Source organism: Pteropus alecto, unplaced genomic scaffold, assembly GCF_000325575.1.
Source record: "Pteropus alecto unplaced genomic scaffold, ASM32557v1 scaffold125, whole genome shotgun sequence".
Lineage (NCBI taxonomy): Eukaryota > Metazoa > Chordata > Mammalia > Chiroptera > Pteropodidae > Pteropus > Pteropus alecto.
The window spans coordinates 4,245,933-4,262,474 of NW_006436888.1; the positions used below are offsets into that span (position 1 = coordinate 4,245,933).

General features: G+C 41.2%; 1 protein-coding gene across 6 annotated transcripts in view; it reads right to left on the reverse strand.

Moving 5' to 3' along the window:
• The window catches only part of VPS13D (vacuolar protein sorting 13 homolog D), a 216,589-nt gene that overhangs the window by 87,846 nt on the left and 112,201 nt on the right, over positions 1-16,542 (reverse strand). For all 6 annotated transcript variants that reach the window (XM_025048627.1, XM_025048626.1, XM_025048628.1 and 3 more), the window contains 8 exons: positions 14,796-14,959; positions 13,741-13,849; positions 11,420-11,599; positions 9,546-9,662; positions 8,599-8,748; positions 4,176-4,325; positions 3,161-3,257; positions 1,033-1,181 (listed from right to left, as the gene is read on the reverse strand). In XM_025048627.1, the coding sequence (XP_024904395.1) occupies positions 1,033-1,181; positions 3,161-3,257; positions 4,176-4,325; positions 8,599-8,748; positions 9,546-9,662; positions 11,420-11,599; positions 13,741-13,849; positions 14,796-14,959 (1,116 nt within the window). The remainder of the gene's footprint in view (positions 1-1,032; positions 1,182-3,160; positions 3,258-4,175; positions 4,326-8,598; positions 8,749-9,545; positions 9,663-11,419; positions 11,600-13,740; positions 13,850-14,795; positions 14,960-16,542) is intronic.

Sequence of the window (16,542 nt, forward strand, 5' to 3'; positions counted from 1 at the left end):
TCTGTGAATGTATGATTCCAGGTTTATTGCTTATTTGTTCATTCTCTAGCTAATCCTATTCAAAGAGAGAGACCATCCTAGAGCATCTTAAAGGAAGCAGAAGTGGGTGGTGGAAAAGCCTTAGGCTGGAGGTTAGGAGAGTGGGTGCCTTGATGATCATCATCAAGTGCAACAGAAGAAAAGGCCAGAAGCAGTGGGTACACCTGATGGAGGTGGATTTACACTCGACCTAAGGAAAGACTCCAGCGATCACCTGACTTCTCCTCCTGCTATCACTACCCACACGGGCTCGAGAGACACAACACTTCCAACTCCAGCATCCTTGTTCAGTGCGCAAGGGGACCACCTGAGGGCTACTGTGCCCCTAAAATTCTCTGACTCCTCATGTTCTAGTGGGGCCGCACAGTATAGAAGAAAAAGAGAGGGAGACTTCAGAGACTGACAGGCTTGGATTCGAATCTCAGCCCCACCCTTTATTTAAAATAGATTTTATCGCAGAAAATGAAGATGGTATTCAGACTGGATCTGTCGGGCACGCATAGGGGTAGGCGAGGCCGCATCTTTGTGCGTAGTGGGTATGTGGCTGAGTCCTCCCTGAAGGTGGCAGACATTTCTAATGTCGGCCATTCAAGATGAGGCGGACACTGAGAGACTGGGAGGACAGGCTGATCCTGGGCACAGAAGGGAGACACTGCCTTGGTTTGTAGCTTCCCTCTTGAGTCTGGGAGGAGCTCCAGGAAGGAGGCGTTCACCTCACTGAGATGAGCCAAGAGCTAAGGAGAGGGGACGGGTCCTAATGTAATTCTGTGTTTGCTCTTTTGTTACTCCTTAATCTTTAGCAAAGTCATACTTAAACACTAAAAAAAAAAGACACATTCTTCTATATATAATGAGTCAACAGACCCTCTAAAAAACGAAACCTGTAAAAATATCTGCTATAAATGACAGGGGACAGAGAAAGCAAATAATAAACACACTCATCCTTATCTAAGGAAAAGTCATTTTTAAAAACTTGTCCAGACATCAACTCACCTTAAGATCCAGAGGTAGCTTGTTGGAGGTGAACACACTCAGCTTGATCTGGGGAATGCTGATTTTAAGATTTTCAAAGTAGTATCGAATTGGTGTTCCGCCTTGCTCAACTGTTTTTTCGTGGAGGTTTTCGTCATATTTTTCCACCTCTGGTACAAAGGTAGAATTGTTTAATAAAAAATTGAATCTCCTGAAGTGTCATGATTTAAATATTTGATTCACAGTTTTAAAAATTCATTAAAAAGGTAAACATCTATCTCTCTAATTTAGTTTTTCAGGGTTCAGTAATATCTACAGTATCCTGATGATGCCATTTCCTTTTAAAAGCAGATCTGTTTCATGTTGTTTATGAAAAAAGCACAACAGCTTAATCTTTTGATTTGTGGCTCTATATCATCTGGCAGATATCAACTTTGGAAAAAATAACCCAGGTGGGAAAGCCAGAGGTCATGGGTGTGTCTGCTGGCAATGAGTTTTCCAGAAACTGTGTTGTTGTTGTTGCTATTATTATTATAAATGACCTAGATTTTCTGAATTTATTTCATAAGATGATATTCAAATAAGTACTTGGAGTGGAGTTTATCTGAATCATAATGAACAACATGACCAATAAATAATGAATGTGAACAAAACATAATGCCTTAAAAAGAAACAGACTGCAGGCTGTAAAGAACCGACTTTATGACAAGAAGCACCCTCTCTCCCCAAAGGGTGGCCGTCCTCTAAACAGCACCATTGAGGCATGTATTTTACTTATTCTCTCGTGAAGTAAAAAGGATTAACATGGGCTAAAACACAGCAGTGTGCTCTCTGACTTGATACTGTACCCCACCCGTTTGGGCAGCTAATGTTCATGTGGCTTCATGTGCCTTAGAAATAAAACCAAAAGGACTGTACATATCTACTCATCAAACAAATTTATACCATAAGCTATTGTAGTTCTATTTAGAGAAAAAAGGAAATAGGTTAAAAAATATATATATATTGTTATAGAAACCTGTTTATCTGTATTTAGGAAACAGAAACAGCTAAAGAAGGCAGAAGATACAGTCTAATGAAAGGCAGGCGAGGATTTTACAGAAGGCTAATTCACTCACTATACAATGCTGGGGGAGAAATTTATATAGAGAAACTTACAAGAAAAGCATATCCAATCAAATCTGAAGTAAATTCTCAGGAAGATACCGAAAGAGAAAGGCTACCTGGAAGGCAGGCTCTCCAGTGGCTGTCTATATGAAAATAAACTGGCATTCTGACCCGAAGTGGAAAACACAGCATTAAACAGACAGCATCTTGCTCTTGGTCCCAAATACACTTAAAACTAAAAATTTTAAGTCTCGGATAAAAAAGCGCTAAACTATTTCTCGTGCATTGTGTGTACGTATGTACACATGTATGCACATCCGGGTGATTTTTTTTTTTCTCTAGCCAACATGGGCAATAAACATAAAAATCTCAATCTTCTCATTCCTTCAGGCTTAATATCTACTTTAGTCTTCAAAAGACTAAGTGTTACTGACTTCATTCTAGGCTCTAGATACAGTCTTGCACAGGCCACAGTGAGGGATCTAAAAAGAGACAATGCCTGTTATTCCTGTAGCACTGCCAGAAAAGGCTTTCGGCAGTCCTTCTTACTCCCCTCCCCGAAGTAAAGGAACTAAAAACCTGAAAGGCATAAGGGTAGGAATGTCAAAAGGTAAGGAGTTAAAGCCAGCCCATTTCTTTCCTCAACTAAACCAAAGAGAACCGCCAAAGGGAGTTCTGATTCTTGGCCCTGAGTCTGTTTAATAAACACAAGTTAGGAAACAAGGTGGTTTGCTGGATAACAAGCAACGTTTCCGTTATCCTAAAGTAGGTGAATCAAAAAATACAAAACACAGAGGAACAGCGTACTGGCATTCTGGGGCACCTCCGGGCGGCTTCCTTCATGTACGGATAGACCTCAATCTGTCAACAAGCAGTACTTTGAAAGAGAACAACTGAAACACAAACCTTAGCTTCCTAGCTCGGGCTATGAAGTGGAAAGGGGGCTAGTCAGGTACCCCAAAATACCTATTTTCACAAGCAGACTAGAAAATGCCATCCTCGGGCCAATTCCCGGGGACAAACCTAGAACATTCAACATTACCTGATTCCGCTTGATCGTAGCCAAAGAAACTTAGCAGCTTGAGGAGCAGTTTCTCCTCAATTTGCACCGTGAATCTCTGAGCTGTGATCATCAGATGCTAGAGATAAAGAAACGCTGATAAAGAAATTGTGATGGGTGAACACCAGAAAAAACTTTCATTAAATATTGCTGCGCCATCGAGAAGGCCTCAGTGACGGGACACGGTTTCTTTACTCATGCGATGTTATAGTCAGATTGACAAATTATTTCTGGCTCACCTCTCTATCTACATTGTTACAATTAGCCAAAACTTTTAGATGTTTAGTAGACAATTCCCCACCGTAGTGTTTGGTTCCCAGGGTGCCTGTGTCATGTTAGTCAGGATGACACGTTCAGACGCCCTGCGGTGGTGAACTTTGCAGACTGAACTCACATGGTGGCGGCTAGTTTAAGGAGCAGCACGACTGGGCTTGTGGAGTTGAGGGCCACGTGCAGGCTTGACCTCATCGACACCGGTGATAAAGGACCAGAAATACGTGAAGCAATCCCTTAGCTCCTACCTTTCTAGAATTTGCTGCTGTAACAGCTCCTTGTACATGGAGAGTTCTCCAAGAAAGAAAGTTTATCACTTTGGACTGTCTATCTTAGTAAATGGTGAGGTATTTTACATAAGGAATGTCCCGACCACCCCTTTTCCAATAGTCTCTGGATGACTCAATTTTAATGATCTATCTGCATTAGGTCATTAAAATGCCTGGTCCTGATCAATCTAGAAGATGCTATGCTTTCCTACAGAGAATTCGCTCTGCGGAATACGGACTGCGGCCCCTGTGGATTCAGTACTACCACCTGCAAGGTCACCGGACACACAGTTGAGAATGTCGGGTGCTAAGAGGAGTGCTTGTCAATTCCTCTGCACCATGTGTTAAGTCACATGTGACTCAGCCCCCAAGGACCATCTGCACCCGCCCCCTGCACTGCACCCATGACGCTCGGCTGTGAGGGGACACAAGAACCGCGCCCAGTCCAAGCCCACCTTGTAGATGTTGGTCAGTGCACTCTTACTGGGGAGCTCCACCGCGTTCACCTGCACGGCAGGGCCTGTCTCAATGGCCTCATTCTCATTGCTCAGGGGAGTCACATAGAGCATGAAAGGCTGCGTGGTACCGATGAGCTGATTGTCCACCTAGGACGTGAAAAGGCAGGGAACAAAACAAAAACAGACCAGTGGCTCAGTTCTCGCTTTGACCTCTGAGTGGGGTCTCATAATACGGAGGCCGCTCAGAACGTACCCTCGCCACCTGACTCTATCTCAACAGCAGTTGGAAAAATATATTCTCACTGAAGACCGGCGAGAATAATAGCATTTCGATCTCAGTGGAAGCTGGCAAGGAGAAGGATCCCAGGAATGATGTTAAGAGAGAGGAGTTGTTTTGACAGCATGACAACAGAACTCTGGCAAAAAGCATCAAAATGAACTTTTTCAGAACTCTAAAAGTTCGTCAAAGGTTTGTAACAATCTCGAAATCGTTTGTCAGAGAAAATTAGTTAAGACTCAGGAAGAACAGTGAGCTCTGTGGCATTTTCACTTGTCATTCTCATTCACCCTTCTTTGGTCCACGATGACCTCAAACACCAACAGCTCTGCAATCAAGAACACAACAGCCTGGCGGGAGGAGTCTGCAGCTCCCCCCAAAAGCTCCGCTCTACTAGAGAACTGTCAATTTTCTGACTTGTCTGGCACCTCTTCCTTTCTTGATATTGATAATTGGTGCTTTCTCTTTTTTCTCCTGATCAGATTGTTCCTCTCAAAGAATCACTTTTGATTTTTTTCTACAATAGCTGCTGGTTTCTATTCTACTGATTTCCATTGAGATCTTTATTATTTCCTTTCTTATGCTTATTTTGTTGTTGTTTAAGCAGCTTTAGCAGCATCCCACAAATTTTGATATGTTGTTTTCACTTTCATTCAGTTCACAATGTTTCCTGATTTCTGCTTTGATTTCTTCTTTTATCTATAGGTTATTCAGAAGTATATTATTTCGTTTCCAAATATTTGGGGGATTTTCCTAACCGTTTCCCCTTATATCTACTTTAATTCCACTGGGATCAAAGAGCCTATTCTCTGTGACTTGAACCCTTTTAAATTTGTTGAGAACTGCTTTATGGTCCCAATGTGGTCCAAAAACATATTTTGAACATGTTTCATGTGCACTTGAGAAGAATCTGTTTTCTCCTGTTGCTAGGTGGAGTGCTGTATAAATATCAATTAGGTCTAGTTCGCTGGTAGTGCTGTTCAAATCTAGTACATCTTTGATGACTTTCTGCTTATTTGTTCTATCGATTATTCAGAGTGGTAATGAAATCTTCTATTATAATTGTGTATTTGTCTATTTCTTCTTTCAGTTCTATCAGTTTTTGCTTCATATATTTGGAAGCTCTACATAAACATTCAGGATAGAAATATCCTCTTAATTAACTGTCTCACTAGTTTTGAGTATTTTGATTAAGATATACCTTGGTTTTCCTTCATGCGGTGTGTGTGTGTGTTTAGGTTTGAGTTTGAGTTGCTATTTTGAGTTTATAGTTTTCATTAAGTTTGGAAAATTTATGGCCAAATTTCTTCAAATAATTTTTCTGTCCCCTTCTCTCTCTTGTCCTTTGGGAACTCTAATTATCCATATATTAGGTTGCTTGAAGTTGTCCCAAAGGTAACAGATACTGTTTTCTTTCAGGGGGGGATTACAGGTATACCTCAGACACTGTACATATGGTTCCAGACCAACTGTGATAAAGCAAATGTCGTAATAAAGTGAGTCACATGAATTTTTTGGTTTCTCAGTGCACATAAGTGTGAATGAGCTTAGATCTAAAACAACAATGTACATACCTTAATGAAAGAAGGTATGTACATTGCTAAAAAACACTAACCATCATCTGAGCGTTTAGCGATTTGCTTGGTGGAGGGTCTTGCCTCAATGTTGATGGCTGCTGATTGGTCAGGGTAGTGGTTGCTGAAGGCTGGGTGGCTGTGGCCAATGTCTTAAAAGAGGACAACAACAGTCTGCCTCATCAATGGACTCTACAGTCTCTGTAGCACACGATGCTGTTTGATAGAATTTTACCCACAGAACTCCTTTCAAAATTGGGGTCAATTCTCTCAAAACTTGCAGTTGCTGTATCAACTGAGTATATGTAATATTCTAAATCTTTTGTTGTCATTTCAACAATCTTCACAGCATCTTCATCAGGAGTAGTGTCTATCTCAAGAACCCACTTTGCTCATCCATAAGAAGCAACTCCTTATTCGTTCTAGTTTTATCGTACGAGTGCAGCAATTTGAACACATTTTCAGGCTTCATTTCTAATTCTAGTTATCTTGCTATTTCCACTACATCTGCAGTTAACTTCCTCCATTGAATGAAGTCTTGTACCCCTTGAAGTCATACATGAGGGTTGGAATCAACTTCTTCCAAACTCCTGTTAATGTTGCCATTTTGACCTCTTTTCATGAATCATGAATATTCTTTATGGCAGGGGTCCCCAACCCCTGGGCCATGGACGAGTACCAGTCCATGGCCTGTTAGGAACCAGGCCACACAGCAGGTGAGCAGCAGGCCAGCAAACAAAGCTTCGGTTGTATTTATAGCCGCTCCCCAGTGCCAGCATCACCGCCTCGGCGCCATCTCAGATTATCGGGCATTAGATTCTCATAGGAGCACTGGTCCCTGGTACCAAAAAGGTTGGGGACCACTGCTTTATGGCATCTAGAATGGTGAATCCTTTCCAGACGATTTTCAATGTACTTTGCCCAGATCCATCAGAGGGATCACTATCTATGGCAGCTATAGCTTTACAAAATGTATTTCTTAAACAGTAAGACTTGAAAGTCAAAACGACTCCTTGATGCATGGGCATGGGCTGCAGAACGGGTGTTGTGTTCATTCAAAGGTGTGAAAACATTCATCTCATCGTATGTCTCCATCAGAGCTCTTGGGTGGCTGGGTGCACTGTCAATGAGCAAAAATATTTTTAAAAGGAATCTTTTCTTCTGAGTAGTAGATCTCAACAACGGGCTTAAAATATTCAGCAAACCATGCTGTAAACCATGCTGTCATCTAGGCTTTGTTGTTCCATTTACAGAGCACAGGCGGAGTAGACTGAGCATAATTCTTAAGGGCCCTGGATTTTCAGAATGGTAAATGAGCATTAGCCCCTAACGAAAGAGTCAACCTATCTTTTGAAGCTTTGAAGGCAGACACTGACTTCTTCTCTCTAGCTCTGAAAGCTCTAGATGGCATTTTCTTCCAATATTAAGTTGTTTTGTTTACACTGAAAGTCTGTTGTTTAGTGTAGCCACCTTGATTAACTATCTTAGCTAGATCTTCTGGACAACTTGCTGCATCTTCTATGTCTATGTTACGGAGATGGTTTCTTTCCTCAACCTCTGCCAGAGAGTTAGGGCCTTGCTCTGGATTAGGCTTTGGCTTAAGGGAATGTTGTGGCTGGTTTGATATTCCATCCCGATCATTAAAACTTTCTCCATGTCGAGCATTAAGGCTGTTTTGTTTTCTTATCATTTGTGTGTTCACTGGAGTAGCTCTTTTAATTTCCTTCGGGAATGTTCTCTTTGCATTCACAACTTGGCCGTTTGGTGCAAGGGGCCTAGTTTTCACTCGTCTCAGCTTGTGGCACGCCTTCCTCACCAGGCCTAATTATGTCTAGCTTTTGATTTAAAGTGAGAGACATGTGACTCTTCCTTTCACTTGCACACTTAGAAGCCATTATAGGGTTATTACTTGACCTAATTTCAGTATTGTTCTGTCTCAGGGAAGAGGGAGAGAGACACGGAAATGGCCATTTGGTTGAGTGGTCAGAACACGACACTTATCAATTAAGCATGCATTCTTATACGAGAGTGGTTCGTGGCACCCCAAAACAATTACAACAGTAACATCAAAGACCGCTGATCACAGATCATCGTAACAAATGTAACAATAATGAAAAAGTTTAACATCTTGTGAGAATTAGCAAAATGTGATACAGAGACACGGAGTGAGTAAATGCTGTTGGAAAAATGGTGCCGACAGATATGCTCAATGCAAGGTTACCACGAACCTTCAATTTGTAAAAATGCAATACTTGTGACGTGTAATAAAGCGAAGCACAATAAAATGAGGTATGACTGTTTTTCTATGTATTTCAATTCGGACATTTCTACTGTCATGTCTTCAAGTTCTCTAAACTTTTGTTTTCTGCAATGGTCATGTGCTATTCATTGAATCCAGTGTATTTTTCATTTCATTTTAATCTTTAGAAGTTTGATTTGAATTTTTTATATCTTCCACATCTCTAGCTTTCTGCCAAAGCACTGAAGTGTTTAGAACGTCAAACACTGGATCTGGCTGGGTGTTCAGCAAGAACACAAGATTGACAAGTTCTGAACCCCTGCCCCTTACCTGCACATCCTGTATGCTGAGTTCGAGCATGTGACTGGTTGCCAGCTGTGTATAGTGCACGTTGATTCCTGTAAGACTTGCAAAGACCAGTTCTTCTGGAACTTTATTAATTAAGGACAACCCAATTCCACCTTCCAACTTCACAAGCACCTGAAAGGAAACCAAAATATGACACACTTGACATTTAAAACAGAGCTCAAGGTAGCCAAGAGAATACAAGGAAATAAATGGCTTTAAATACCTCTACTGTACCTCTGAGCAGATGAAACCCTCTGAGGAGAGTCATATTATTCACCCTAATGGCTCAAATTCCGTCATCTCCCCACCCCGACTGGAACCCCAGTCTGACATGGTAACACCTCAGTCAGGGCACTGATGATATTCTGTATTTCACTACAGGAAAATAATAGTTTGGGAATCTTTTTCCCTATTTGGGGTGCAAGCTCATAATAAGTTATTCACTGAACTACCATAATATCCAACACACTGCTTTACAGATAGGTCTTTGATTTTTAAAAAATCACTGAATAAATATGAAATAAGTGTGCTTTTTCGTGTTCATCTCATGTTCTTTTTTAAACTTTACACTTTCTTCCCAAATCCCAAACAGGGAGAGGGGAAGGAAGATGTCACAGGCAACTGGGGCCCCCCAAAAATCTATTTTGATTATTCTCTACCTTCGGTCCAGTTAAAGTCAGAGAGTTTAGCTTTCTTTACTGCCATCTCATTTTAGCAACATCTGCTACGTTCTGATTCAACGGTAGCCTGTCGCTCAGCTAACATATTCACACATTCATGCTGTGATAATATTAAACATCGTGAAGCAACATCCATATTTAGAATTCGTTGAGAGCAGAAAGAAAAGAGATCTAAACTGAGAAAACTACAGAGCAAAATTCTAACCAAATTTATGATAAAGAAATAGACTTGCGATATTTTAAACTTACTTCCAGTTCCTGCTCTCTATCTGGATTCTTCAGTTTCTGCAGCTCTTGTTCAGTAACAGGAAGCTCATCCAATTCGTAGGATGAACGGTCACTTTTCCGTTGGGAGAAATCTGTGATCTGAGGTCAAATCAAACACTGCATTAAGAAGGCTCATACTTCCACAGTGAAACCTGTCCCATATCAACTGTGTCAGTCAAAACTCACTATATGCTCAATAACCCGACAGAAGTTAAATGTTTCCAAAGCACCACTAAGGTAAGATTTACGGAATTGTGACGCAAACTTGGTTTTAAGTCTACATGGCAGACAACACACTGTAGACCTGGAAAGCCTCTTCTAGTGCGATTACGTGTCTATCTACAGGTGACCTAGAATTACAGCTCAAGTCAAAACAGGCAAAACTCAAGATCTTGCCTTCAATTTTGCCTTAAAGAGGGGTGTTTTTTTTAAAAAGGTATTATGGATTATGATGCCCTCTCTTGGAGCGGTCGCTGTTACACACCAACTTCTTTTTCCTTAGTTCTCTAAGAATTAAGATACGGATCTGATAAGTCCATATCTCCAGTGCTGATCTCTCCTCTGAGCTTTACACTCATATTTATACTGACTTCTGACATGTTCATGTAGCCATCACACACGTAATAAGCCCAAAATGTAACCCCCACTCTCCCCGGAAGCAGAAGTCGACCTCGTGTTCATTAGTTAGCGATATGGACTACCGTGCTGCTCCTAGTTGCCCAAAGCAGGAAGTTGGAGGCCATTCCTGCCTCCTTCCTCTCTCTCATTCTCACCTTCACTCCATCACCAAATCTGACTGACTCTACTCCTTAATAAGCGTTCATTCCTATTCATTTCAATCATTTCTCTCCAATCTCCTAACTCCACCCCATTATTTATTCTAGTTCAGGTCATCCAATCTCTCACCTAGACTACTGCAAGGGTCTCCTAACTGGTCTTTATCTCCAGTTTCACTCTACTCCAGTTCTCCAGACTGGAGCCAGAGTGAGTGATCTGAAATGATTTCATGTCATTCTCTGATTCCTTGTTGACACGGAAAAAAACCCAGGCTTTTAATGATCTAGCCCCTGCTTCTATCCTCAGCCTTATTTCTTAGCATATTCCATGTGCCAGTTGGGTCACCCTCTTTTATCTCCAGGCCTTCCAACTTCCCAAATACTATATAACTTATTTATGTTTATTGCTTATTGTTTGTCTACCTACTAGAATGTGAGCTCCAAGATGGCAGGATATTCTGTCTGTCCACTCACCAGTGTGTGCTCAGTACCTAGAACCATGCCTGGCTCTAATATGTGCTCAAGAAATAGCTGTTGAAGGAACACTCTCATCGTTAGGGCCCAGCCCTACTCCTCTCCTTCCTGATTTGGCTAGTCCTCTCAGCTAACCTTTAGATCGCAGCTTAAACATGACTTCTTTTAGGAAGCCCCTCCAGCCTCCAAATCTGGGACTAAAAATCCTTTCCATACACCCTCCGATCCTACTTTTGTAACACAACGTTTGACTTTTCTGATTAGGGACCTCGCATCTTCTTGTTGTTAATGTTATTAATAGGTCAATCATTTAAATATATAATATGTAAGTATACTGTAATGATTGATAATATTAATATGTGCTGTTCTTGGCATTCTTTAATTTTTATATTTTATATTTTACATCATCTTACATTTACTTATACTTTAATTCTTCTAACAACTTTGTGAGGTGGGTCTTATCCCCGTTTTATAAATGAGGACACTGTATCTTCATATCCAGCATAAATAATTCAATAAATATTTGTTGAATGACTGACTAATCATTAGGGAGGGAAAAAAGCACACTGAGATTCATTCATGTCAGCTCTTAAGATAAATTATCACCTGGAGTGCTCTAGTTGGTCCATCTGGGATGACTCTGATGGATAACATGCCAGAGCCAGGCCTCATTTTTTGGTTAATAAACTGCTGTTCAGGTAGAACTGGCCCCAAGAGCTCCATAGAAGTGTCAGGACCAAGAACAACTTCAGCCCCATCGAACAAACCAGAAAGCCCTCCTTTGGCCTAAAAGAGGGAGCAGAGATCTATTAGAAAAGGCAAAAGTAAAGGCATTGACTCTGATAATTTAACATGTCATTTGAAACAAGTTACTAAATTTAAATTCTCTTTTGAAAGGTCATAAGCAATGTATGGCAAAGCATTTACTATTTTTTCAGCTTTACAGATGAGGAAAAACAGTAGAATTAATCGGGCAAGATGGAAAGTTAGGCTACATGAATTTAAGAAATTCTGAACAAGGTAATTCTATGAATAGAGTATCCCGGTTTAGTAATAACTTTTAGCCATCAGCTTTAAAAAAAATTACCAAAAGCCCTGTTTATCTTGAGCATTCTCATTAGGGTTTGCTGAAAAATCTGAAGCATTCTGAAAATAAAACCATTATCACTATCATCAGCTTTCCAATAAGTAGTACATTTTAGAGTTGAAAACCTCCCCAAACAGCCTACTGCTAAACGATCAACCTAAACATTCAAAAGATGGTGCCTCTTTTAAAACAAAATAGGGAGCTTGGAATGTCGTCCGATGCCCAGTTACTCGGGCCTTTGCACAAGAGTACCTCCTTGCTGCACGCTCCAAGTACAATGGAAGTCTACAGGATGAGGCCTGTGGGAGGGCAAGTACAGGGCCAGAGAAGACAATGGCTAGTGTCTGGATCCCCTGTGGTAATTTTTAAATACTGAGTAATGAACAGGATACTTTGAACTGGGTTTGTAGGACAGATTTCAACATGGAGAAAGCTTTTATGACTGTTGTAAGTTTAGAAAGAAAGTGCATACACAACTTTAAATGTTAAAATGCCCTCAATTACTTTATTCAGCATAATATGATTGAAACAAGCTTATTTCCCTAACCAAAACACATTCAGCTTTACTGAATGCTGTTATTATAGGGTTATTCACAACCAAAGAAATGATAAAATAGACTCAAGAAACAACAAACACCAAAAGGGATTTTTGAGGGGTGGGGAGCGGGGTGGGGGGGTAATGCTCTAAGAGAATCGGAATTACATGGGCTTTAGAAGCAAACCAGAAGTAAAGACAGGGTCAGACTGGGAGCCCAACAATTATAACAAGCCCTCTTTTGCCTCTAGAAGTCTGAATTGTACTGCTAATTGAAAATCACAAATCCATTCCAGATGTGTGCTTCATATAAGTAAGCAGCTTGTCTTTGATGAAAAAAAGCTCAGGGCAATAGAGATAAAGAAAATAAATCTCACCAAATAGCAGTCGGAGCCTCCTTACAGTTTTGCTCACAACCCCGGATGACAACCTCCCATTATGGAAGGACAGCCTAGTGTCACCCGGAGGGACAGACATACTCAGAGCTCTCTAGCCAGGGCCTGATGTTCTAGTGTTGACTTTTGGGGTAGAACCCCACTGAGGCGGAACTGCACACACAGTCACACGTGTGTTTGGCTGTAGCCCAAACCTCTGGAACACCTTCCTACCCACTCACCCTCAGACCCACGGTCTCATTCCTGGCCTAAAGCCAGAAGGGCAGAACATCCAACTCCTGGTAATTTTCCAAAAACATATTTGCTTCTATAGTACTTGAGAGTCTATCATGGGTAGACTGGCTGAACAGAGGGCAGAGGAGACTGACCACAAGCAATCTCCATCGTGACGTCTGCTGTGACAACTAAATGCTTATTTGGCACCACTCAGAACGCCAAACAGAATCGGGAGCATGTGGACCGCACAGTGATTAGTCACCGTCTCAGAGGACACCTGACAAAAGACTGGTGCAGCTGTTATAGTAACTGCACGGGCCTCGAATTAATCCATCTCACTTAGTGGTGGCCTTTTTTAGCTGACATTTCTCTTTCCTTCTTAAAATTATGTGTTATTTATGTCAAAGAAAAAAAATCCAAATAAGCCAATAAAAACAAAAATCCCACTCCTCAGAGGCAACCCACCATCCCTAACACAGTTCTTACGTCTCCTCTTCAGAAACCTTTCCCTGTAAATACACAGAGGTGCACGACAAGTCTCTTGACTTTCCTGATTAAAACGAGATAATACACATTTACTCCGTACTTCGTTTTTCCCATTTAACAACTTATCCCGTATACCCTAATTAACGCTTTGTTGCAAAGAAGGCTCAACCATTGCTAGCTGCTACTGTGGATGTCAAAGCCCACCCACCTGGACAACCAGCCCCCGTAGCCCGCAGGTCAGTTTCCCTTCTCGGAAGCTCCACGTCTGGGTCGTGCTTCGCCTGCGATCAGGCTTTCTTAGCATTAGCGGCTCATACCTGGGATAAGAGAAAATGCAGTGAGTTCTCTGAGTCACATACTTCAGGTCTGAAGAGCACACCAAGGTCATGGCTTCGCTCCTCTTCTTCCCAGTGTTCTCTACTCTTAAAATCTAATGGACAGTTAGCATGACTCCTACGGAAGTTAGATATCTCTTAAATAAAACAAAGTGGAAAGCCAACAAAGAGGGGGGCACAAAGTAATAGTAACACTGTAAGGATTCATTATATGTACATATTTATATATAATGGTCATTATATATAAAATAATATAGGTTCTTGCATTCTCAGTGACTAGCTGTCATATAGTATGAGAATGGTTGTCTGCTAAACATATTTTTAAATACTTTCAACAGTCTTTGCTGTTTTATTTCCAAACACATTAGCTTCATATTGGATTGTAACTTGTTAGACATCTGAAATCATTCTGGAAGTAAATAAGGTATTACCTGAAACAAATACACTGATTTCATAGAGAAACTAAGGCACAGGCAAATAAAATAATTTATTCAAAGTTAAAGAGCTGATTTGAACCCAAGGAGTTAACCATAAGAACCCATTTGATTATTCTCTAAAAAATTTATTTCTGCTTTCAAAAGATTTAACGGAATTCTTAAAATGATTTATAAAAAGAAATTGTTCACGTCTGGGGAGCAATGGTGGATGGCGGTTTGGATGAAAGAAGCATTCAATTTTCACAATATATCTTTTTATTGTTTAAATTTTTTAACATCTCCATGGGCATTTCCATAATAGCTTAAAAAAAATAAACACAGGCCCGATGCTCATATTTCGGAATGCGACAGGTTTCTGTCACTGACAAAAATACGCACATAAAAATACAAATTCTTACTTCATTTATAGACTCTCGCTTTTTGGTCTAGGTCTCCTCTGAGTCTGAATTTTAAAGCAATGAACTTGAACCCAAAGTTGCCTAGAAAATTACCTGTTGTCAGTTACAGCAGCAAGACCAGCAATATCCAAGATGGCGGACCCCTCGGTGGAGCGGGCTGCTGGGGGCCTGTTGGGGTTGTGAGGCACGGAAGAGCCCTCATGGGCCAGCATGCCTGTCCCAGTCATCCTCCACAGCTGAGAACGCTTCCCTGGTTCCTGGTGGCAAACACAGAAAGAGCCATCACGTGCAGCCGCAGCCTCATACAACAGCTTCAAGAGCTTCGCATAGGGCTGAATAAGCTCCCAAGTAGAAATTGTACCAAAAGACATTTTCCATGTCACATAAATTCTTAATTCAAATTTTCATTGTTGTTAATCCGTAGTTGGATTTAGGATGAAACATACTAAACTCCTGAACCAAACAACCAAAAATTGCAAGTAATGTAAATTTGAAAAATTTATTCTTATTCTGAACAAACTAATCAGTTGAAGTTTATTTAGCCTGTTCACTTCCATGAGCTTTATTGCTATGATAACTGCTGTTCCAGATGGTGACCCTTGGGTGCCCTTACCATAAAGAGTGATCCAACTATGTAAAGCGTGTACGATAGTCTTAATTTGTGATCACTGGTAATCCCCAGAACTGGCTGACAGCCAGAGTTTACCACACGTCTTCTCCCCTTCTGTGTTTGTGATGAAAGTATCCCATGTCGATGGTTTACACATTGATTGTATTCAAGTATTAAGTTGACTGTATTCAAGGTTATACTAAGTTGATTACTGTTAATTCTAAATATTTTCTACTTAGGAATATTTTATAAACAACACTTGGACTTCCGGGTCAATCCATGAAAGTCTATATAATCCACTACATACAAGTAATAATAGTAACAACAATAATATGATAATACTTATTGATAATTTACTATGTGCCAGCCACTGATCCATGGGACTTACATGTAGGTAATTCATATAACCTTCAACACAATCCAGTGAGGTATATACTATTAATTATCCTTACGAATGAGAAAGTTGAGGCTTAATGAGATGAAAGAACTCCCCCATGGACACATAACTAGTAGATGGGGGTGGGGGGACAGAGATGTGAATCTCCACAGCCCGATTCCAGCGCCGACCCACACAGCCACTGTGCCGTGTGGCCTTCCCAACGCGGTCCGCGTGCTTCCCCTTTGGCAGCACCTGACCATCTTTAAAACTCCTCCATGGGAACATGTAGTCCAGCCGCACCTGTCAGGATCACGTCCACTCTCAGCAGGAGGGCGCTCCTCCAGAGCAGCAGACACTTCTGGGTAGCACAAACTCCTCCACATGCTGCCCCTGCGCTGGAAAGACATCTCTGCTACCACATTCCAGAGTCAAACGTGGAGCCAAATGGCAGGATCTGAAACCCAGCCGCACCGTTTGCTAGCTGAGTGACCCTGGACAAGCTGACTACATCTCTCAGAGTCTCTGTTTCAGGAAATAAGCTACCTCTTAGGGTTCTTATGATAAGTGCAATAGAGACAAGGCACCCTGCACATGCCTGGCACAGGGTCTGGCCCTGATAAATGTTTCCTATGTTATCATGATTACATCTCTTTACACAGCACTTTATGCTCATTATCTTAGTGGATCCTTTTCACAAACCTGGGAGGAGGAAAATGAGGCTCAGCGAGGAATGTGAACTATCAGATACATCTTTAAGTGACAAAGCCAGAACTCAAGCCTAGAAAGATATGATGCTCTTTTTACCGTGTGCTACCGCCTCCTATGTCTGCAAAGAGAGATGAAACTGAGCC